Source organism: Amia ocellicauda, chromosome 10 (assembly GCF_036373705.1).
Source record: "Amia ocellicauda isolate fAmiCal2 chromosome 10, fAmiCal2.hap1, whole genome shotgun sequence".
Taxonomy (NCBI): Eukaryota; Metazoa; Chordata; class Actinopteri; order Amiiformes; family Amiidae; genus Amia; species Amia ocellicauda.
In genome coordinates, this window is record NC_089859.1 from 9714467 (window position 1) to 9739632 (window position 25166).

The 25166-nt window shown below is 37.2% G+C and overlaps 1 protein-coding gene across 5 annotated transcripts in view; it reads left to right on the forward strand.

Moving 5' to 3' along the window:
* The window catches only part of klhl13 (kelch-like family member 13), a 93126-nt gene that overhangs the window by 26766 nt on the left and 41194 nt on the right, over positions 1–25166 (forward strand). Inside the window, exon 2 of one of the 5 annotated variants that reach the window (XM_066714934.1) lies at positions 901–987. In XM_066714934.1, coding sequence (XP_066571031.1) covers positions 923–987 — 65 coding nt within the window. In that variant the 5' untranslated portion in view covers positions 901–922. Of the gene's footprint in view, positions 1–900; positions 988–23743; positions 24119–24303; positions 24832–25166 lie in introns of those variants that run through there. The other 4 variants (XM_066714935.1, XM_066714933.1, XM_066714931.1 and 1 more) reach the window with 4 other exon arrangements.

Below are 25166 nucleotides of genomic sequence, written 5' to 3' on the forward strand. Positions count from 1 at the left end.
TGAAGAGAGTGGTGGGTAGGGATAAGTATCTTGAATTTAATGTGTCAGTGATAAGGGTGCCAATGCAGAGTAAGAACCACAGGAGAAGTATGAGAGAAAGGAAGAAGAGAGAGTATACATTTCTCAGTTCGGATTCTCCCTTGACAGTCTTCCACTCAAAATGCGACTCCCCAGATATTCATTAAAATCTTGGACGGAGAGAATTAGGAGTGTAAGGCATGGTATCTTTAAAGATACAGAGTAGAGATGCAAACAACATAAGAACATAAGAAAGTTTACAAACAAGAGGAGGCCATTCCACCCATCGTGCTCGTTTGGTGTCCATTAATAACATGCACTCATATGGAAGAGAATATGAACATTTCTAATAATTTCTAGTAATCTTTGTCCAAGACAATAATCAAGGGGAAATCTAATTTATCCTGCATTGATCCTTTGCTTTTGAATTCTTTGTCTTGAAAGAAGGGTGTTCCAACGTTTTGTTTGCATACGGAAGTGCTTGAACATGCATATCATTGATTCAGGGCTATTGATTCTAATAAGACTTACACACTAACCAAATTTTGTTGCGGCTTATGGTACTTATTTAAACTTTTTTAGTTAAATGTGTTTTTGCTTTTGGAACAGTTTATAAAATCTAATATGAAATAAAATGTATAAAATATTACATATTAAAAGTGTTTTTTTTTTTAATGTATAAATTGTTCCCTAGGTTGGTTGTGAATTTGTAAACTGACTGGTAGTTTGTAACACTTATGTTGGCCTATGCAAGCATCTCGAGCAGAACGGTGGCAGAGTTTGTGTTGTCCTGACACAAGTCTGTTGAATGCTGAATCCTTGTTGCTCTGTGCAGTGTGTTGTGTGTGCAAGTGTGACGACACTATTTTTGGTGTGTTGCAGAGGAGCCGCTTTGGGAGAGGGCATGGACCACCCTATGCACAGAGGGGAGATGATGTCCATTGGGCTGCACGACAGGTACTGTACAATGTATGTCAAATTATTCTTACTTCCTTTACTCGCCGCTTGAAAGTAATTTTTACAATATGTGTTCACTTTTTTGCAAGTTGTTTTGGATTTTTTCAGTGTTTTTGTTGGTTGTATTAGTATTTCAGTGTTTGTGGTTTGTTTATTTCGTACTTTTTAATTCACAGTGAAGTAAGGAGTAGCTTAATGAAGGTGTTTGTTTTTGTATTAGGGTGGAGAAATTAAAGTATCTGAGTTGGTAAGCAGATGTTGACTTGCTGCTGATGTTTATTTTTTTTTATGTTTTGTATATTTCTATTTTTAAAAGGGCTTTATAAACAGGGCATTGATTCAGAAAAGGCACAGAGCTTCTCCTAAGACTTAAAACTACAAGTGAGAGTGATTAGATTAAAAAGGCAGTTGATCTGAAATTGACTGGAATCTTAAAATAAGTCGTTTCATTGCCTGAGCTGCTTTTCAGCAGGGAGCCAATTAAAGACTGGAACACCCAGGGTCACCTTATTACTTCACAAGACAACTTTGTTTGACTCCTGGTCCGTTCAAAAGTTAATTATTTTACCTGGTGTTTCTGAGAGGTCATGTCTGGGTCCTAGGTAACCAAGACCTATTAAGAGGTAGAATATCCTGCAGTTGAACATCTGATTTTATAATGAGTGACTAGTATAACTTGTCTACCTTGAAAACCAAGGGACCATCTGTAGCAGTACAGACGGGTGAGGCTTTTCTACTCATCATCTTCAATTAAGATGCCTCTGATGAGAAATTCTGTACTAGAGACTTGAAACAAATGACAGCTTCTGTAATCGGTCATCGTTTATTCCTGCAATGTATTGAAACCATGTTTGACACTGGCTTTGATTTTTCATTAATTTTAGCAAATTTGCATTTTGAAATTTAATATTAAGTACTCAAAATGTTTTACATTTTAATGCTGATCCTGATGTGATATTTCATTTGTAAGAAAACAATTTAAAGCGACAGCCTTGAAATAAAGGTTTCCTGGTAACATGACTTGTTGCTGGGGTTTCTCTGTTTTGAAGTGTCACTACAGGAAATCAACTTGATGGTTAATGCTTCAGTAAGAAGCTGTTGCTGCTAATTAAGTACATGACGGTTTACTATTTCAAATACAGAGATGATTTAAGTAAAGGCATAATCTATTGGTTTATTGCATGACCACATTAGTTTTAACACTTGTATAAACTCGGAGGGAGATGGTGGAACAGCAACAGGGATTATGGATGCATTTTTGTACAGTTTTTAATTAAACATTTATTTGAAATGTTAATTGAAAAGGAGAACAAGATTTTTGTTTTTAATTAAAGTCATGGATTCTAGATGTAACACATTTGCAAAAATATCCATATCTAGTTTGCTAATTTTGTTGGCAAGACCATTTTCATGCATGCACAAAGAAAACATTTTTTTTCCTCTGGGCACTTACTGGATTACTTTCCAAATCAGGTTAAAAGTTCAAATCCTATTGACATTTTTAACAGTTTTATTTTTTTATTTTTCTTCAAACAAACATGATCCCTTATATTGAAATGTTGTTGTGTGGTGGACAGCAATTACATGGATGTAATACAACAAACACCCCCCTGCCCCCACCCTGGCAAAAATGATTCTATCATTCAAAAGATTGATAATAAGCAGTTCTTGCATGCAATATATGCAGTAGTCTTTCTTTAAACAGTCTGTATCTTTTGTTTAGTTTGACGGGAGTTGCTTAGCGCAGTGGGTTACAAACAACAAGACCCTCATTGTGACCCACACAATGGTGTTTGGCTGTGCTGGTGCACTAACTCTGTTTTTTGCATCGGTTTCTGTGAGTGAACCTGTGCTATTGACACTCGAGGATGGTTTTAGTCAGATAACAGAATAAATGGTCACTTTTGTTAGCGTGCAATTCTTGTGACTTGCTTTAAGAGTGTTTAGTCAATGTATCTCTTTGTCATGTAGGATAGAGCTTTCCTTAGTTCATTCTGCAAAAGCAGAGAAACTATTAACATGACAAGACCTATTACACACTGAGCCGTTACCTTACAAAGGCATTGACCTATGTTTTAAACTGGAAGCTAGTTCATATTCAGAGTGGTAATTAGTGGGATAATGTAGGCAATTTGATATAAAATGGTCTGAAACATCTAATGCCCAACACCCCCCCCCCCCCCCACACCAAAAGAAAAACAAAATAAACTAAACCATTCATAATTTTTCAATAGCTTAGTGGATTCAAATAGTGAGTTATAAATAGTTTATCTTTTTTTCTCCTCCATTAGAAGAAAAATTCAGGTGTTATATTCAGGAGGATTTTATGTGAATGCAGGACCATGATTTTACAGTGATACTTTATGATTGTAAAGCAAATTAAATTAAACAAGCTTTAATCTTGCATGCTTATTATATGGCAGATCCTAGTTATAGAAGTAATGCTAATGATGCATACCTGTCAACCCTGCATGAAGAGCACCTGGGAGATTTCCACAAAGAAGCCTAGAATTGTTGGGGATTGTTGAGGGGGCAGTGTATGTATTGCTACCGGGTTCTTGGATGGGTGGGAGGTTAGTTCACAGTGAGATAAAGCAGATTACTCGGGCTGTGTTTCGACAAACCATGAGAAATGTATCACACAGCCGTGAGACTTCTGGGACGACAGAAATACAGGAGCCTCAAGAGTAATATGTGAGACTTGGCAGGTATGATGATGATAATTATAGAAATTATACATATTTTGAAATACACAACTCTTGAGTTTAGAGAACCATATCTATATAAAAGAGGCAACAAAAATGGTTGAGATTTTCCCCCCGGTTATATCTGGGTTGCTCTGAGAGTCTGTCTCTTTAGAAGCTGGCTTTTCACAAGCAAAGCATGCTTGCTAGATTGCAGTAAGCTGTTTACAAGCTTTAACAACATTTTAAACATTGGGGCACAATGTTTTTCTCATGAAAACTACATCAAGCTTGTACATCAGCTTGCAATGCCAAAACTCCGGGTCTTGTAAAAATGTTTTTGCAAGCTGTGTTGCTGTCAATACGATATTCTTAACCAAGCTTTTGACAAAGCATTTCAAATACTACAAGCTCATACTAGCTGACAGTCTTGGACAGAACGAATCTGAACAACAATAAGCAAATATTAAAATATGGTATGTGAATATGTGTGAACATCTGTCCATTATCTCATTCCTGATAGAAGGGGTCTGGAGATTTGTCACACTTTGCTAACATCCAGGCAGATTGTTGTTTATCTGCAACAACTGAGAGGGTTGAGTTCTATTTTGAGTTTATTAAGCTCTGAATGAAACGGTAATGATTTCTGTGCATTGGAGACACAGATCATTTTACAGGAATATTTGCAGATTCCCCAAAGGAAGATTTGAGAGACATTTTATACCTCCATCTCCTGACCATTTACTTAGCTGAAACTGTGAAATCATCCTTTGCTGGGTTCAGATATGGAAAGTTGTATTGGAGTGTCTGGAGTTACAATCTATTTATGACCTAAATTGACCATTGACGGGAGACAAGAAACCCTGCATTGCCTGTTAAAAGGTCTACAATTTTATTTTCAGTTTTTGTTAATTAATCCCTTGTTCAGTCCCCAGACTTAAATGTCATCTAATTTGCAAATATTACTGTTTGTAAAATGAACCTAGACAAAGACTGATTGTTATTGACAATTCTGTTATTTCTACGCCAAGATAAATGTGTTTTTCAGGCTTGATTACATCTAAGCCACAATTTTTTTTATATGCTTTAGGACTGTAAGTATTTTACAATTTAATTGTACATTTAAGGACATATTGCTCTTTCACACTAACTGTTTATGTAGTCTTTTTAGTCAGCAGGAGTTTCTCTGAAGTCGGGGATGCAATTGTTTTTTGTCCACATTGAAAACAGGAAAGAAACCACTTTGTGCATGCATAAATCACAGGTAAAGAGGTGAAGATTTCAAGAATGTATAACTTAACTTTTTGCACTTTAGAATGCTGTTTCTGAAGTAGCTCACTGTAAATTAGAAGTACAGCAATATCTAACAGGTCAGTAGCTTAGGTCAGTTTAAAAAAGCAGTAGAAGAATGACCAGTTTGTAATATTTGTCTTGATGATAAGGTTAACTTGATAGATTTTGTATTCTGGCAGAAGTTAAATACTGTTGAGTGGTGGCTGATTTAGCTGTTCTTTAGAAAGAGAGAAAAATAAAATAAAACAGCTGTTAGGTTTGGTTCTTCTGTCCTGTCATAAAAGCTCTCAGTAGGCCCTGAACATTGTCCAAATTTTAATTAAAATGGTGTGGACTTTTAATTAAATAATGCTGCAAATAGTTTGTCAATTATATGATCAAGGGAACATCAGCATTGCTTGAATTCATAACACCTTTGAATTTAATAAAGCGTAACAAAATCTCTAAAGAAATTTACATGATTGACATAACTGTAGTTAATGTACTTTGTGCTGTTTTTATTCATTACCAAGTGCATTGTTTTAGTATCATTTTAAATGGACACAGGGTGCAATACTTTTGTTTTTCACTGTTTATGCGTGTGTGTGTGTATATATATATATATATATATATATATATATATATATATATATATATATATATATATATATAATTACACACTCACCTAAAGGATTATTAGGAACACCTGTTCAATTTCTCATGAATGCAATTATCTAACCAACCAATCACATGGCAGTTGCTTCAATGCATTTAGGGGTGTGGTCCTGGTCAAGACAATCTCCTGAACTCCAAACTGAATGTCTGAATGGGAAAGAAAGGTGATTTAAGCAATTTTGAGCGTGGCATGGTTGTTGGTGCCAGACGGGCCGGTCTGAGTATTTCACAATCTGCTCAGTTACTGGGATTTTCACGCACAACCATTTCTAGGGTTTACAAAGAATGGTGTGAAAAGGGAAAAATATCCAGTATGCGGCAGTCCTGTGGGCGAAAATGCCTTGTTGATGCTAGAGGTCAGAGGAGAATGGGCCGACTGATTCAAGCTGATAGAAGAGCAACTTTGACTGAAATAACCACTCGTTACAACCGAGGTATGCAGCAAAGCATTTGTGAAGCCACAACACGTACAACCTTGAGGCGGATGGGCTACAACAGCAGAAGACCCCACCGGGTACCACTCATCTCCACTACAAATAGGAAAAAGAGGCTACAATTTGCACAAGCTCACCAAAATTGGACAGTTGAAGACTGGAAAAATGTTGCCTGGTCTGATGAGTCTCGATTTCTGTTGAGACATTCAGATGGTAGAGTCAGAATTTGGCGTAAACAGAATGAGAACATGGATCCATCATGCCTTGTTACCACTGTGCAGGCTGGTGGTGGTGGTGTAATGGTGTGGGGGATGTTTTCTTGGCACACTTTAGGCCCCTTAGTGCCAATTGGGCATCGTGTAAATGCCACGGCCTACCTGAGCATTGTTTCTGACCATGTCCATCCCTTTATGACCACCATGTACCCATCCTCTGATGGCTACTTCCAGCAGGATAATGCAGCATGTCACAAAGGTCGAATCATTTCAAATTGGTTTCTTGAACATGACAATGAGTTCACTGTACTAAACTGGCCCCCACAGTCACCAGATCTCAACCCAATAGAGCATCTTTGGGATGTGGTGGAACGGGAGCTTCGTGCCCTGGATGTGCATCCCACAAATCTCCATCAACTGCAAGATGCTATCCTATCAATATGGGCCAACATTTCTAAAGAATGCTTTCAGCACCTTGTTGAATCAATGCCACGTAGAATTAAGGCAGTTCTGAAGGCGAAAGGGGGTCAAACACAGTATTAGTATGGTGTTCCTAATAATCCTTCAGGTGAGTGTATATATATATACACATATAATACATATGTGTGTATATACAGTGCATTCGGAAAGTATTCACAGCGCTTCACTTTTTCCACATTTTGTTATGTTACAGCCTTATTCCAAAATTGATTAAATTCATTATTTCCCTCAAAATTCTACAAACACCCCATAATGACAATGTGAAAGAAGTTTGTTTGAAATCTTTGCAAATTTATGAAAAATAAAAAACAAAAAGCCTTTGCTCAATACTTTGTTGAAGCACCTTTGGCACCAATTACAGCCTCAAGTCTTTTTGAGTATGATGCTAAAAGCTTGGCACACCTATTTTTGGGCAGTTTCTCCCATTCCTCTTTGCAGGACCCCTCAAGCTCCATCAGGTTGGATGGGGAGCGTCGGTGCACAGCCATTTTCAGATCTCTCCAGAGATGTTCAATCGGGTTCAAGTCTGGGCTCTGGCTTGGCCACTCAAGGACATTCACAGAGTTGTCCTGTAGCCACTCCTTTGTTATCTTGGCTGTGTGCTTAGGGTCGTTGTCCTGTTGGAAGATGAACCTTCGCCCCAGTCTGAGGTCCAGAGCGCTCTGGAGCAGGTTTTCATCAAGGATGTCTCTGTACATTGCTGCATTCATCTTTCCCTCGATCCTGACTAGTCTCCCAGTTCCTGCTGCTGAAAAACATCCTCACAGCATGATGCTGCCACCACCATGCTTCACTGTAGGGATGGTATTGGCCAGGTGATGAGCGGTGCCTGGTTTCCTCCAGACATGAGTCCAATCTTTGTTTCATCAGACCAGAGAATTTTGTTTCTCATGGTCTGAGAGTCCTTCAGGTGACTTTTGGCAAACTCCAGGCGGGCTGTCATGTGTCTTTTACTGAGGAGTGGCTTCCGACTGGCCACTATACCATACAGGCCTGATTGGTGGAGTGCTGCAGAGATGGTTGTTCTTCTGGAAGGTTCTCCTCTCTCCACAGAGACACGCTGGAGCTCTGTCAGAGTGACCATCGGGTTCTTGGTCACCTCCCTGACTCCCCGATCGCTCAGTTTGGCCAGGCGGCCAGCTCTAGGAAGGAAGAGTCCTGGTGGTTCCAAACTTCTTCCATTTACGGATGATGGAGGCCACTGTGCTCATTGGGACCTTCAATGCTGCAGACATTTTTCTGTACCCTTCCCCAGATCTGTGCCTCGATGCAATCCTCTCGGAGGTCTACAGACAATTCCTTGGACTTCATGGCTTTGTTTGTGCTCTGACATGCACTGTTAACTGTGGGACCGTATATAGACCAGTGTTTGCCTTTCCAAATCATGTCCAATCAACTGAATTTACCACAGGTGGACTCCAATCAAGTTGTAGAAACATCTCAAGGATGATCAGTGGAAACAGGATGCACCTGAGCTCAATTTTGAGTGTCATGGCAAAGGCTGTGAATACTTATGTACATGTGCTTTTTTTGTTTTTTATTTATAATACATTTGCAAAGATTTCAAACAAACTTCTTTCACGTTGTCATTATGGGGTATTGTTTGTAGAATTTTGAGGAAAATAATAATTTTTTCTCACTACTTTTAATATGAGGTGAGCCCCACCATTGTTTATTTTGTTTGTATTTTTTTAGTAATTGCATAGCCTCTAATTGATGTTGATTGTGTACAGTATGTGTCTAATTGTAGACAAACTCATGGTATTGTATCGATTTAGGTAAACAAACCAGCAATCCTATGAAGTCTCTAGGATGTGATTGTGTATGTTGTGTTTAAATTAGTGGTGCATTTAAACATTATCCTGTATTATGATCAAATGTGTTATTTCTGTGGGAGTCGGTGTGCTTGACATGGTCACAGATAATCTGGAGGCTTTGCTAGTAAGTCTTGAAATACATTAGCACAGTTGGCTGGCATGTGAATTTGCTCTCATACTATAAAAGGGAATTATAAATGAATGTCCTGTCAATGTGTTTACCTGCGTGTGTCCTCTAGCCACATGTGTGAACATGTTGTGCTCTAATAGAATGACTTTATCCAGCTTGTGTTCAGCTGTGTCGATAAACCGTCAAGATAGACAACTTGTCTGTTACTTTAAATAGCTTTTCACATTTACCGTTGCTCTTGCAAGTTGGTTCTTCCTGTTCTGTAAGCTGTTTTCACCAGCACCATCTGTTGCTATTATACATGCCATTGGCAATATTCTTATTAAAATATCACACATTGTATGTATATATTTTTTTACAGTGAAATAGTGTTTTATGCTTTCAAATTTGTCACTTAATATTTATTAAGTAATCGTAATTCCTGAAAACAAAACTGAGGAGTAATGAGATACTATGATACTACTTTGCATGTATATACATGTCTGTAATTTGAAATACAGAGATATCCACTAAGTACAACTTGAAAAAAGCTGCTTAATGAGCATAGGTTTCTGGTAGTTGCATGATTTAATAATCCTAACATCTTATAATGATCTCAGAATGAACATCAGTAGGGTAGGGAGAAGAATCTAACTGGATTTACTTTGCAGGCAGTTTGGTTTCTAACTCTTGTGGGAGCCTCAAGCTGGTACAACATAAATACATGTTGATGAATGGAAAAGCAATTTGTGAGCCTTGTGGCAGACTCATGTTTTACAGGGTGTAGTCACCACAATACCTTTTTCATTTAAATAATTTGTTGAATGTCTTAGTGGTAAAATTGGTGGTGTGGGGGGGACCAGTGCCGCTGCCTCACAGGTCCAGGGTCCCGAGTTTGAGCCCCAGCTCGGGGGGCCTGTCTGTGTGGAGTTTGCATGTTCTCCCCGTGTCCGCATGGGTTTTCTCCGGGCACTCCGGTTTCATCCCACCGTCCAAAGACATACAGGTTAGGTTGATTGGTCTCTCTAAATTGCTGTGCATGTGCGTGTTGCCTAGTGATGTACTGGCATCCTGTCCTGGGTGTATTCCTGCCTTGTGCCCTATGCCAGCCGGGATCAGCTCCGGCTTACCTGCGACCCTTGCCAGGATGGATGGTTGAAATTAGGGAACATTTACCTTTATGACAGCTGTTGATTGGGACTACTGGTTAAATTCTTCTTACACTCACCATGTTCTGGTTGTTGAATCATACCTAGTGTATGGGAGATGGTGACAAAGTGACAAATATGTTTACAGCAAAACATGCCCCTGTGAACTGTTCTCTTGCCAGGAAGAAGGTGCTAACATGGCAGCAGTGTGGAGTAGAGGTTAGGGCTCTGGACTCTGGAGCAGAGGGTTGCGTTTTATATCCCAGGTGGGGGACATTGCTCTTGTACCATTGCTCAAGGGTACTTTACCCAAAAACCCAAAATAAAATAAAACATGTAAGTTGCCCTGGATAAGTGCATCTGCTAAGAAATGTAATAACAGCCATTGAAGAAAAAAAGAAAAATTCCCCTCACTCTGAGAATGTTATATCTAAGTGGATAAATAAAACCTGATTCTGTCACCTGTTTTAATTTCCTTTATATACAGACCATGTGTGTGGTTATTACAGTACAAGACAGAAAATGTAGGAATTTGCTGCAGTTATGTTTCTTTGGATTTTTAATGAAGGGAATTAACATAGTATTCACTAGCTGTGTTTGGATGTGCTTTTATTTTAATCGGGGGATTAAAAAAACAGTAGTGAAACGGACCATATGGAGTTGATCATTAAACAGCAGGAGTTTGTCACATTTGGTGTGTAAATAATTGGCATCCATATGGACATTTTATTTTTTATTTTTTTATGATTGAATGCCATACCTGTAGGTTTAATCAAAGTACTGTGCTGCTATTCTCACTTACAGAGGTACTTTGAAATTCTCCCTAGTGTGCCAGTTCTCTTTTGCAAGATTGTTCTCATCTGAGCCTTTCATCTTGAGCATTGCTCCTGAAGTGGACATAGGAATCTTTCCTTCATCCTTTCTGTCCATGGGTATTACCAAGATGTTTTGCTATGAGTAATGCCTTACTTTTGTTGAAATTTAGAGTTTCTGTAATTGCACAGAAGTATGTCCGGGGACAGAGGGGTGAGAGTGGATTATAATACCCAGATCTTGACTAAGAACTGACTACTTTTCAGGGATTATGTTTTATAGTCCTCAACTTATTGTGTCTGTGGTTTATTTAATTATATGTCATCCAATTGTAACCTGCTCTGAAACACATCATAACCTAAGGATCATAACCTTGTCAGTGTCTCTCACATGATAGTCCAGTTGGTTAATAAACAGTTTTTCTTCTCATCTTTAGAAAAATTCAATTTAATTGTATTTGTAAATGTTTAAATATATTTTTATAGCTGCTGTGGAATTAGTAATAAACTTGTGTATTTATCTTTGCCTTCCTAGGAATATTAAGTATAATATTCTACATATCTGCATTGCCATGGACATGACAGCAAGCAATTTATTTTGCTGTCAATAAGTGTGGCTAAGGCATTGATTATGTTTCTCAAGATTTATGGGCCTAGTACCAGCATTATTGATGAAGGTAAATGTCGGGATAAAATTTGAATTGCTTATCATTTTACCTTGGTATATCAAGCAGTAAATCCAGCACTGGCCTTTGTCCAGTAACTGGTCTTTTACATTTAGAAAGCTGAATGGATTAATTGCTGTTTGAAGTAGCAAGGTTGTCTCATGTTGTAAAGTATATTAAATGCCTTGTCCAAGTGTGTGTGTGTATGTGTATTTATGTTTGAGATATATATTAAAAAATAAACTCTGAAACAAGAGCACAAGGCAATGATCTAACCTGCAGCAAAGTGTTTAGAGGGGCTTGTTCCACTTATTTACAAATCATTGTGGTTAATGCATGTGTAAAACAGTTATAGCCTTTAGCACAGTGACTTTCTTTTTATATAAACGTGTTTAATAATAAACTGGTATTTAAGTGTAATGTAATATAATACCATTGGAACTTGGAAGAATAGTATTTGTGTCTAAATAGCATGCATTTGTTTAAAATTACTATTTTTAAAAGATTTCTCCTTTATAATACCTGGTACCATAATTATAACTTTGGTCCACAGTGGAGCTGTTATCTCTCATAATCAAGATTAATTGAAGCCTTCCAGTTTTATTTGTGAAGTTTGACAGTGTCATGCTTAAATTGTGGAATTTTGGGAGTTTTCTCGACCAGTTTCCTGCTCACACATCTTAAACAATATACATTGTTTTCAGCTTTTGACAGTTAAAAAACACTAATTTGCTTAATCTTTTAAGTGGCATATCTGTTTAAAACAAATCAATGAAAAGATTTTAAATGCTGATATATCCACTGATATACAATATAATCACATATGAACAAAAAACATCTCTAGATTAGTGTTATCACCAAAGCGAAATGCATTAAAAATGCTATTTTGTGGTTTAAGTTCTTCAGATGTCAAATCCTATTATATTCTTTAGATGGTAACAGGTGTAGGGTTGGATGAAAAAAATAAACACACTTCTGAGTAAATGGCAGCCAGATATGATCCTTCAGTGCAAATATGGGTGTATTATGTGCAAACATTTGATACAATTTGTAGCCCTTTCAACTACTAAGAATTTACATTCTTGGTTTTAAAAATTCCTTCTATTCAGACATGTTTTCTAAAAAGGTGCACAAAGTCTTTCTTCTGGCAAAAGCAGACTGTGAATCATGATCAAGGGCATCCACAGACTCAAGATTGAAAGGTTCACGGAGAGGTAAGACTCATAGAAGACTGAATCATGACATCCAGGAGCCGCTGTCATAAGTCGACTCAAGGTAGAGTTTATGTAGCACAGACTGTTTTTATTCAGCGGTGAAAGGAGCTGCATGGGTAACATGGGATGCCCTAGTGCTTAGACCGAGGGGATGTGATCTTTCACAAACAAAGATGAATTGAAATCCAACCTTGAGAGGCCTTGTGCGGCAAGGTAGCAGGTGGGCCTGTGTGACCATCAATCAGTAGCTGCTTTACTCCACAGCAGTACACACAAAGTTGTATGGCTTACACTGATTGAGTTACTTACTGCTGCTTTTTTTTCTCTCCCCTCTCCCTCTTCCTTCTCCTCAAGGGAGTTGTATTGAGATCAAAAGACTAATTTTGATCGTGGCTTAAGGTGGATTTGAAACTCTGCTGATAGAACCAAAAGCTTTTTATTACTCTAGTGAATTACAATGTGAGGCACCCCTAATTGGTTTGATATCAAAGCACTGAATTCATTGTGAAGGGGAGGTGGCTAAATGAGCTTTTCCAAAGTCATACCACAAGAGACCTTTCAATTAAACATGAATGAATGTACCAATAATGAATGCACCCTTTGGGATCAAAGTACAAAGTCATCTGCTGTACTGTATACAAGTTTTTTTACTCCATCACCAACTGTAATTGTTTGCTACATGTATAATTACACCTTTTATTAGAGATAATACACATTGCAGTATTTTTAAAATGATCTTGTCTTTTTTCAGTCTAAAAGAAACTTCATAATACTCATTTAGTAGTAGGAGTCCCAGTACGAAGTGGAAATCGGTATCTAAAATGGTGGTTGTCCTAAACTTTAGATTGAGAACGACGTGTAATTGTCACTGGCTCAGGACGAATCTCATTCAGAGTACAGATTGCTGATTCTTGATAGGTCAGGCACAGGACATTGTTAGGCTAAGTGCTATTTCAAAATCAAAACTGGGAAACAGGAACACGTCCTTAGACCAAGGACACATTTGCATTTCTTTTATACCTAAACCAGCATTCTTAGATTAATCAGTATTTGTTGGTTTCTATGAAATCTTTGTTTGAAGAAGTTGAAGAAGAGCTTAATTATACTATAATGTAAATAACAATTTGCTTCTTGTTTAAAGTGAATCCTATATATGTACAGTGCGTGTAAGCATTTTAATATTTATTTCCTTTAATACCCACTAGGTGGCATTGTTTTATCTGTTTAGTGAAGTGTATTGTGCTGCTTGTGCCTGTTGGCTTTTTTATGTGTTTTGTTGCATTATGGCATTTAATTAAAAAAAAATTACTGCTTTACTATGGTAATATAAAATGAATAAATACAGTGAAGATTGAATGCTCAATATACGTTTTTCCATTGGAGAGCAAAGGTAATACAGGCATTGCTCCTCATCAAGATCCTGGTGCCTTCAGAGGGAGACTATGTATTAATGCTGAGAGGAGAGAATGAGTTGGAAAATGTATCGTGAGGGTTACACACCTTAACTGAATTCTGAGTTTAGTTTTCAATTATTTTTACTATCATTCTTAACAATTGCCTGTTTTGTGGCACCAAAGGGTATGGGCCTAGAATCCACAATTTATCCATTAATCATAAAATATTTTGCCTTATAAGTTAAATGATTAAAATGCTGTTTGATCTCCGCCTCTTGTAATTTGTGTATTAGATGGATGGAGACCACGGAATAGTGTGTGTACTGTGTGTTTCTTAGGATGTGCTGAAGATGGCAATTACTGTTGTGTTCTGGTTTTCTATAGAGCTTCCTGTTGGAATGCTACACCCTTTTTTTTTTTTTTTTTTTTAAATACATAACATCTGGTTCACTCTTCCAGTTGCTATGACTCTCACTGCAGCATTACTGTCTTTTGAGTCTGATCTACTGTGCACTTGGTTATTTTTCATATTGGGGGAATAGGTTTGCATCCCTACCATCCCTACCCTACCCTACCTGATCAAACCTAAACCTGAATGCTAATTGTTTGTTGTAGCATTATTCAGTCACACCTATAAGTAACTCTCAGTTGACCCTTGTTCAGAAATTCTGTTTAAAGGCAGGCAATCTCTTGCAACATTGAAGAGCAAATATGATTGTATGCAAAGCTTTGCAGTACAACGGCATATGGAAACCAGGTAGTAAAAGCCCAGATGGGTTCCAGTGGAGTATTGGGTTTCTACACGCCATTCAGAAACCATCAGTTCATAGTTTTACACCAGCATTTGACAAGTTTACTTTCTAAGATTGCAGGCTAATAAGATGGTGTCAGCTTGCTCTTGGCTTATAAGATAAATAGCCTAATTGGTTGGGAATAATGCTAACTGGTCACTTCCATTCTCTGAAGCCTCATGGTGCGAAAAGAACAATATTTAATTATAATAATAAGAAGAAAATGAGAAACAAAACATTTGAAAGGTATTAGATATTGGATTGCTCGTCTTGTTGCTAAATAAAGCTTGTGGGAGAAAATCCCATTTGGAGACTTTGGGAATTAAACTACTTTTATTAATTGTTTTTTAATTCATACACAGCAGAGACAGGTTCTTGCCTTGACGACTAAGCTTTCAGACAGCTGTAGGTTTTGTCACATTTGTCATATGAGGTAGTTAAATTTAGACTGGAGTGGAAGAGTTGAAAGGTACAGCATCACACCAGGAGGATAATTTAACAGCCTTGCTTTCTTAATTATGGGTGAGATTCAACAAAATACTTGATTTGAAGAAGAGGAATTAACTGTATCCCAAGATGGAGAAATTCATTTTATTTGATATTTCAAATTATGCCTTTTTATCAAATCCTGCATCTGCAAATTGCTCTACAGTAGACTGCAAGTATGATTTGCAGAATCCTAATAGGATGTATTGTCCCATTTGGACTCTAGTCTGTGTATTCTGCATAAATTGAATTGTATTGCCTTACATATGTTGGCAAATTAGTAAATGGCTACAGAGATCACTCTTCAATAGTATTTTTGTTTTCAATAGGGCATTGTCAGCAAGTTTATTATTTTAATGTTTATATTGTCCGTAGGGCTGTGCGATATGACGATATATATCGTATGATGATAGAAAAACGTCTCGTTCCATATTATGCTCTGTCGTTTATATCGTGGTGTCGCAAATCCCACTCTTTACGGCAGTATTTTACGTCATCGGACGCTTTGCGTTCTCCCCGGTTCTTCCACACGTGCCGGGTGCAGGCAAATGAGCATCAGAAACAGACGGACGTGAGAGAGACGCGACACAATAACACACAACCCAGAGACACTGTAATGCGCAGGCGCACACGCTGCTCCCGCTCTCGTCGCCGGGCTGAACTCGATCTGCAAGCACCCCCACCCCCGCTAATTTAGATGTATATAAGTTGTATAAAATTAATAATAACGTTTGTTAGCTTTCCAATTTATTAAAATGCAATGCAAACACATGCTGAAAGTATCATTTAGATAGTATCAGATAGTGAAGTGGTTCAACAGTTTTATAATAATAATAATAATAATAATAATAATAACTATTTTGTATTAACACGTGCTGTACAGGTAAGTAGAATCGAGATGTGACAGTCAGGAGAAATGTCTCTGTCCAGCAGATGTTAATGCGCCACTATAAACCCGGCTGTGGTAAATCTACCTGAATCTATAGCATTTTACAGTGCATGTGTTGCGTGATTACTATTACTTGTGTTATTGTTGTTATGTGACAGTAAATCATAATGTGTGTGTGTGTGTGTGTATATATATATCCCATAACAACATAACACACGTAATAGTAATCGCACAACACTTGCGCTGTAATGTGTTGCATTCTTTATTTCCCACAACAGCCTGCATGTAGTATTTTAGTTTTGCTTATTGAAGGATTAACAAAATACGTGTAGTTTGAATGTCTTTGGTCTTATTTTGTGGCTTGATTGGATAAAAATAAGAAATATCTATATATATATATCTATATATATATCTATATATATATATATATATATATATATATATATATATATATATATCGTGCATCGCCCAAATTCTAAAAATATCGAGATATTATTTTAAAGTCATATCGCCCAGCCCTAATTGTCCGCCTATAGTACTTATTGTATAAATGAGACCATAATCTGTCTTTCATATAAAGTCTTGTTAAGTTTTGCCCTGTGAACAGCTTGCACAAAACTCTGGTTTGTTTATTTATTTATTTATTTAATGTTTTTAGTCAAGAATCACCTTGGATATTGCCAGCTTCTCAGACAATCTTTATTACAGACGGCAAGCTTGTAATCTTGTGACTTAACCCCCTATTGACTGAACCCCACCCCTTGATAATAGATTGACCTCATAGTAACTTGTTAATGTGTAGCTTTACTGAATGCTAACAAGATCAAAAAGGCACTTCCAGATGCTTATATATGGACTGCAAAGACTCTAGTGTTGCATCTGTGGGATCCACAATCTTAAAACCTAAAAATAAATATATAGTTAAGAACTAAGGAGTGAATTTTCTCATTGTAAATTATTACTCCTTAATATTTTTCTCATGTTTTAGTTTTCCTTCTTCCATTCCACATCTTTTTTAGTTTGTTCAAAGTAGGAATACTAGGCAAAACCTTGTTGGCAAGGCTGTTTTTTAATAATAAAAACAAAACGTGTTTTTAATTTATTTTTATTTTATTTTATTATTTTTATTTAGATTCAGAATTTCTGTCAGCTGTGACTGTCCTTTTGTGAGGGGATCCTTAGAGGATATGGATTAACCTACAATCTATTACTTTAATAATGTTTATGTTTAGTACAAAACAGCTTGTTTTATTAACACTTTTAGCAGTGACCATTCAATATATTTATCACACTGCAAATGGGAGATTTGCGTAATAAGAAAGTTGGCAGATTTTTCCTTGGCTTTGTTGAATGAATCGAATCTCGGCAGGGGTATTCTCGGTGGGAAAGAAAGCGCTTGAATGTGATAACATTTAAAACCAGGAAACTTAAAATATTTGGTTCAGTTAGTTAGTCATCTCGAGACACTCATTCACCAGGGAAAGAACTAAGATTCACATTGCATAACTGTTCCTATTTCAGTTTTTATGAGTTGCAGGTTTGTATACAAATTGCACTGAAGATGCAATGCTATATTAACTCCACATGTCTCTGGAAACAAACTTAGTAAGGTTAAACAATAAAATATTCGTCACCTTGTGCTGGCTTATACACAACAGCCTGCAAGGTCCTAAGTTCCTTTGTTCCATTGCTATGCAGTGGGAATCCTAATGCTGATGCTGTTAAGGAAATTCTTGTATTAAAATGCCATTATACTGTTCCCCATAAATATGATCTATCCTCTTGACCGATGTGCCAAGTTATTCTTTGTTCCTTAACATTTCCTCTTAATAACTTTAAATAAGGTTGAAATTCCTTTTTCTTCATAGCTGTTCCGTGATATTGTGCCAGTGTGTCTCCTCTACCCAGTACACACACCAGCAGATGTTCATTTGCGAATGCATTTACAATATGAACAATATTTTTTTTTGATCTTTGAAGTTACGGTTGGGGAAAGGCTGGAGCTGCTGAATACTCTGTATAAGAACAAGCATGCTGTGACCCTGTGGCATTCTTTAATCCCCCCTGTGCGACTGCTCCTTCCAACTGATTTACCACCGGCATTATTGGATTGTGACTTGGAATCTTAAACCTGCTTGAGGTGGCATTTAGGCTGTCCTCTGTCATGGTGATGGGTTAGGAGCTGGTTCAAGGACAGTCTCTCGGTTTTAACCTGATTTATGGTTAGATGGGTTGAGCAATCCAAGCCCATTACTTAAATCATTAGAGGCAAATACTTAGCATAAGCATGTTAATGAAACATTGTACACTTGCATGGTACAGATGTAAATAACTGGAAACGTGAATGGCTTGGTGGAAATATGTTTTCCATTGCTTAGGAGTTGGATCTATTTCAGATTTTAAACGATGCAGTACCTTGTACCAATTGTGCTGGTAAACCACACATCCAGATATTTTTATTATTGATCCCACATTTTCACTTTTCTAACTAATTAAAGATTGAGCTGCAGAATGTGACAGTACATTTTTCCCAGTGAAATCATAAAACCTTTATTTTTTGATAGTTTTCCAAAGAAATTAAATGTTTTAAATAGAGATTGATTAAATGTTCACATTTAATTTTTATATTGTTTATGACATGCTAATTTTATTCTGTTTCTTTATAAGAGGATTATTATGATTATTAGATTATTTGATTCCATTATGTCTAGGAACTTAATCAAATAATAACTTTAAACAACTTAATCTCTGAAGAATATTCCTTCTCTAGCCACATCAATCAGTGCTTTGAACCTATATTTTTTCTTTTGCAGTAACAATTAACATGCCTTTATTGATTCTGTGATTAGCTCAATTTTTTTTTTTTTTTTTAAATGGTACAAACTATTATCTGTGATGAAATTGAATATACGATGCAGTAAATATTATCATTGTACATCATGACAAAAGTTTGAATTTGTGCTTGGTCTGGCTATGAAAAAACTGCTGACTTAAAATGGGAAAACGAGAAGACCTCTCATTCCACATATCGGATAAAATATTGGGTTTTAATGAGATGGGCATAGTAGTAGTATCAGCTACAACATGTACTGTGATCCTTTGACGCAGTGAACATCTGAAGGATATAGATGTACCTTTTAGTTGGGGCAAGGTTGTCCATGGTCATCCACAGCCACAGATGAAGGCTGGTGATGCACACATTTCAGACAGCATTTGAGTTTGAGATTAATTGATGAGCTGTAAATACATGTAGGCCTAGCCATGGATTAATGTTGCAGGTATCAACATCAAAGTCAACATCTGTCTTTTGTCAACAGAATCATTTTGCAGATTCTAAAAATATGGCATAGTACATGACCACATGTTGGTTCAGCTGTTGCAGTAATGTGCCTGCAATCTTTCTTTTCGTTCTTCACATTCTGGTAAGTTTGTAACCTTAAGTTATTAATCAAGAGCAATCGCTGGCATGATGTATGCTTGCATAATAGGATAGTGTGTCCGTGAGGCTGCTGTCTGTGTTATGTCTCCCAGCTGCTGAAGAAACCCTGTGCAGAGGTGCTATCATTGAGGCATGGTTTGAAGAAAGGAGTTTTTTTTTTTTTTTTTTTTTTAGAAATACAAGCTACAAGAACATTCCAGGCTGAGAATGATATGAAGAAAAGTCTGTCACTTCTTGGGGTAACATAAAATAAATAACTGATTTGTGTTATTGAGCAAATCTATAAATAACTGCATTTGTATGAGGAGTGGGAACATGCTTGGGAGCACCTGTTTGATGTCATCATTATTACTTGACAGCTATTGACCACCATGTTGCCTCTTCTCTGGCATGTACTTATTCATTTTGACAGACATGGAATACCTCATGGTCTATACTGCTTTTAGTTTGAGCTTTTAGCTTTTAGATTGTAGTTTTTTCATCGAATGTTTAGAATATGATTATTATAATTAATTATACAATTTTGTTGTGTCAAGAGTTTCGTGCATTTAAATTAGTTTTTTCCCCACTTATTTACACATCATACTCCACACTGTTAAAGGGGGATATTCAAGGCCTTTTGATATTTTGATTTGATATCTCCTGATCTGTGCCTTTCAACAACTTTGTACCTTGTCTTTGGAAAGCTCCTTGGTGACCTGGTTGAGTCTTTGCATTGTAATGCACTACTCAGTTGAGGGAAAATACCGGAACTGCTGAATATATCCTAAAATCATGTGAATCACTACAGTGTAACACAGATGGAGGTCACTGTGTGATTTTCAAGGTGATTTACTTACACCTGAGCTAATTTAGAATGGCAATTACAAGGGGGATGGACACTTATCCAAGCAAGCTATTTCAGTTTTAAATTATTTACACATTCCTATAATAGTTTTTTACTTGTTAGTTGTGAGTTATGATGTGTAGGTAAATGGGGAACAAAACATGTATTTTACTGCATTTTAGTTCCAGGCTATAAGGCAACAATAAGTGATCCATTTGAAAGGAGGTGTAGACTATTTAATAGGGGAATTGTGTACAAACACACACACTTAGTCCTGTGTTTAAATAATTTGCTGACCCAAAGCAATTTTGCTCTGAATGGTATTTTTTATGGTATTTATTTTATGGTTTATTTCCAGTTATTTTGTAAGTCATTGTTTGCCTACAGGCTTGTTCTTATTAACAAGATGAAAAGCACTTTATTATTTTTTGGTATCTTTTGCAATTATTTATTTTTGTAAGTATACAGCAGTGTTTTTAGTGAGGTATATATTTGGATATATATTTGTATTTCCTGCAGTTTTTGAAATGTTTTGAAAATGTTTTCTTGTGAAACTTGTAAGTTCCCCTGGGTAAGGGTGTATGCTAATAAATACATAAATAATGAAAACAAATATGTATGACACCTAAATAGTGGTTTGAGATGATTTCAGTGTTTGATACTATATAACCTCTTGACATTGATACTACATTTGTGTGAATCTCTTTGGCCAGTGGTACAGTGATTGTGAAGCATTTATTAAAATTCCACTCACTTGGACACCATCATAACACTGTATGTGATACATTTACATTCAGTAGTAATGGAGCTTATGGCTTTCATCACCAATTGGACAATTATTTTGAATGAGGGGGGTGAAAAAAAAAAAAGAGAGAACAGTCCCATTCCTTGCATTCTGCAGGCTCAAAGATAAGAGTTCACTCAAAACAGACATGCTGTGATAATGAGCCATCTGAGAGCTTATTTTTGTAGAAGCAGGTATAAAAATGATAGATGAAGGAGCGAGTACAGTGGAATTTTGATAAGAATGCTATCGACCGAAGAAGCTAATCACTCACAGGAGATCAAAGTAGCGTTGTGTCTGTGACCCGGTGTGTGCACAATAGAATTTTCCTACCTTTAACTTTGGAGACTTTTAAATACAGCAAATCCCCTTACTTTCCTCAAATGAACATATAAAGAGTAACTATGCATTTTAAGCAGCCATAATCCGTTCTGAATAAATTACATTTATTGATGTTCATTGCAGCTTTCCAAACTGCAATATTATATCCATACCAAAGAGTTTATTGTAGCATATAGAGTGCTTGAGTTATCAAGGGCAGAAATCACTGGTGTTTAGTACAGATTTCACAGATCACTTAAGCACATCTTAAGAATATTTTGAAAGCCACCCTTATTTGTGTCTGTATATGAAATTGGACATTACAGTTGTGTGCATGTTCTTGCATTTGTTTAATGTATATGTCAGATTATATCTTCTGTGGAAATCGAATAGTGGCTTTTGCCTGCATTTTGAATTTTTGGGTATTGTGGTTTCCGTTACATTTTTCTCCAATTCACAATGTAAGCTTGGTTAATTTTAAGTACTTTTTCTTTCTTCATGATATCAGGCTTACATTTATGCAAGCTCAATGTGCACAGCCAATATGCTATATACATATACATATAAACTGGTTTATGTGCTTTTATGAAAAATATTGAGGGGAAACATGATAATTTTCCTTACAATAAGAGCTGAATGATCTACTACTCTCTAACTTCAGATAAGTGGCTCCTTAATGTCCTTTTAGTAGCTTCTGGACAAATAGTGTTTCAGTGTGTAGTGAACATTATTTATAAAGAACGGATGGACTCCGGTTTGTTCATTATTCACTTTACCTTCTTACTAAATTTGCGTTTTGAGTTGAAGAAAAAGGTCACCCAAGTCTTCCATTCTGTAATAGGAAATGGCTGCGTTTTTTTTTTTTTAATATCACATTGAGGTTCCCAGTGGGTGTTATAGGAGATTAAGGCATTGCCTTAATATACTGGCTCCTCACCTCGGGGAACAGGATTTGAATTCATCCTGACAATTGTTCTTCTCTGACAGCAGTTTGAAATGTGCTCAGACAGTCCCCGTGCTGCTTCCCTTTGTCCTAATATATTTTTCTTTGCTTTTCCTTTTTCGAGGTTGAGCTTTCTGTTGCTCATTTGAGATGTGCAAATGGAAAGGTGCATTGATCTTAAGGTGCTTAGTGATTATTATGCAAACTTTGAATCTGAAATTATTACCTAGCACTGTCATACTGGATCCTGGTGACTACAATTGTCATTGGAGAGCATATTATAATAATTCATGTCATAAGGGAAGACTCGTTTCTTTCTCGTCACGACATCATTAAATGGCCTTTGTTCTCAGGAAGACAAAGGATGCAACCGTGCCAGTAGAGAGTGTATGAACAGGTGACTCACCTACATCCATCAATACAATGAATATGGCCATCAAAGCAATATTATTTATATTATTTGCTTATAATTTATTTGTTATTTAGCATCACAATATGTTGTATGTTATAACTGCTAACATGACAGTTAAAATGATTTCTTTGGGCATTCCTAGGATGGAGAAATATATTCCTATGATTTATTTTGTATTATTTCAATGACTTTTTAATGAATATATAGTAACTGGTACATTTAGAAAGTAACAATCTATATAAGTCCTCTAATTCTTATAGGTCCTTACACTGCTGAATATGATTTTCAGAGGTATTGACTGAACAAAGAAAGCATAGCACAAAAGACTGGCAAGGAAATAATGATTGAGTTAATGATCTGATTGGGTTATCTACAGATATCAGTGAGATCTGATCATTTACCTATAACTAAATAAGAACCCCACTGCTTATTTAAATACATCCATTAATACATAGGGGACTCCAGATATTACGGCTTCCTGGCTTTTGATTGCGCCGTGCAGAATGCTACGCTTTCATTAACAGGTTCTCCTGGATTAAAAAAAAAAAAGAAAAAGGTGAAGTGCTAGAGGGTGTCATCTTTTTGAAGAGCGGTACATCATTAGTTGTGTAGAAAGCCGAGGAGTGTTAATGCGACCATCATTCTGCTGAAATCCCTGTGTTGGAAAAGGGGCTTTCTTCGGCGTGTGTGTCACTAGGCAACGGTGCTGTCCGGCGGGTCCCCGGAGGTCTGCCCGCCGTGGCTCAGCTGCAGTGGCTTTCCCAGGTGGCCACCTGCCCCAAAGCCTCCACTCGTATGGACACGGAGGGGCTGGCGTGCTCTTCGAGGGCTGTTCAATTAGATTGTTTACAGCCCCCCTGCCCAGTCTTCGCTTTGCCAGCACGCTGCTGCTGCTGCATGCTCTCCTGCTGCAGGAAGACAGAGAGGGGATAGCCGGGCTGCTGCAGCTTGTTGTAAAATGCATGAGGAATTGCTTAACAACATGCTTGAAAGGGGGACTAGGGAAATAAAATTCTGAACACAAAAAAGAAATAGAAAGAAAAACACTCCAAGAAGCAGCATGCAGGAAATGGCATCATTTCAGACTTCTTGACATTTGGCTCAGTGCACTTTGGATGGGATGGACTGTAATTGTGGAAATGAGCTTCTTTCCATAATGGCACTAATGTTTTGTTTGGATGGAGCTTGAGCGAAAGGGAAGCAGGCGGCTGCAATTCAATTCTTGATCTCTTATTAGCTTGTGGCCCAAGGCTATGCTGAGATTTATATCCCAATTCTATTGTTGTAGCTCAAAAGAAGATTGGTCAGAGGATGGCAAGTGTATTCTGAGTAGGTATGTCTGAATCATATCAATCACATGCTCCTTCTGTAATGTCTGTGGGTTTTATTGATTGATTTATTTATTTTAAGTGTATTTGGAAGTGAAATTCTGACATGCAGGAGTTCGTTTGTTTTTTTCTCTAGTTGCTGAAAAATAATATCCCAGTTTAGCTTTAACAATGGTTGTTTGCTTTTTTTTTTTTTTCGTTTCTCCCTTTATGCAGCCTTGCTCTGTGTAGTAAACAAAGCTGCATTGTGCTGTGCCTCTGTTCAGTGCAGTCTTTCTCTCTCTCCCTCTCTCCCTCTCCCTCTCTCTCTCCCTCTCCCTCCTTCCTTACGCGTACTGCAGTCAGCGCTCCTTTAACAAGGTGGCACTATTGTTGAGCTAGTCAGATAGAATCATCATACCGCTTTAGGGGACAGAACAGGGTTTTTAAAAGGAGATGCCTCACAGCTCTATTTTACCAAGCAGGCAGAGTGGAAACATTGGCTTAAGAGCATTGGCAGAATCGTTAGCTTGTCCTTCGCCGCAGCCGTCATCAGTTCAGCGCAGTGTGGGATGGAAGTCCTAGCTGGAAGTCTGTTATGGGAACGCTCTTTGCTGTTATTGTAGTACTGTGGTGACAACATGCCATTGAAATGGAAAAGCGGTTCTCCTGCTAGCTGGAAATTCCCAGTTCCTGTGCTTAAAACATCTAGGTCTTCTCCACTGTCACCAGCATACATGTAAGTAAAAAAAATAATAATGATTTAAAGCATGTTATGGTGGAGTGATTTATTTATTTTATTTTATTTTATAATCAAATTCTGTAGTGTGAAATGGGTCTGTGGTCATATACCTTATGTAGCTTGATAATTGTTGTTTGTATCTTGTCTAAGGCACTGTAAATACAATGAACATTGCCTCCTGTTAATGTCAGTATTGTATTTCAGTGTCCCCATTTCGTGAGACCCGTTTCCGATAGTCCTCTTGTCTCGGGTGCTTCATCTTGCTGCACATTAAACTAGCACTAGCCTTTTGTGGGGGGAAGCTCTTGTGTCCTGGTTCAAAAGGTATTGTG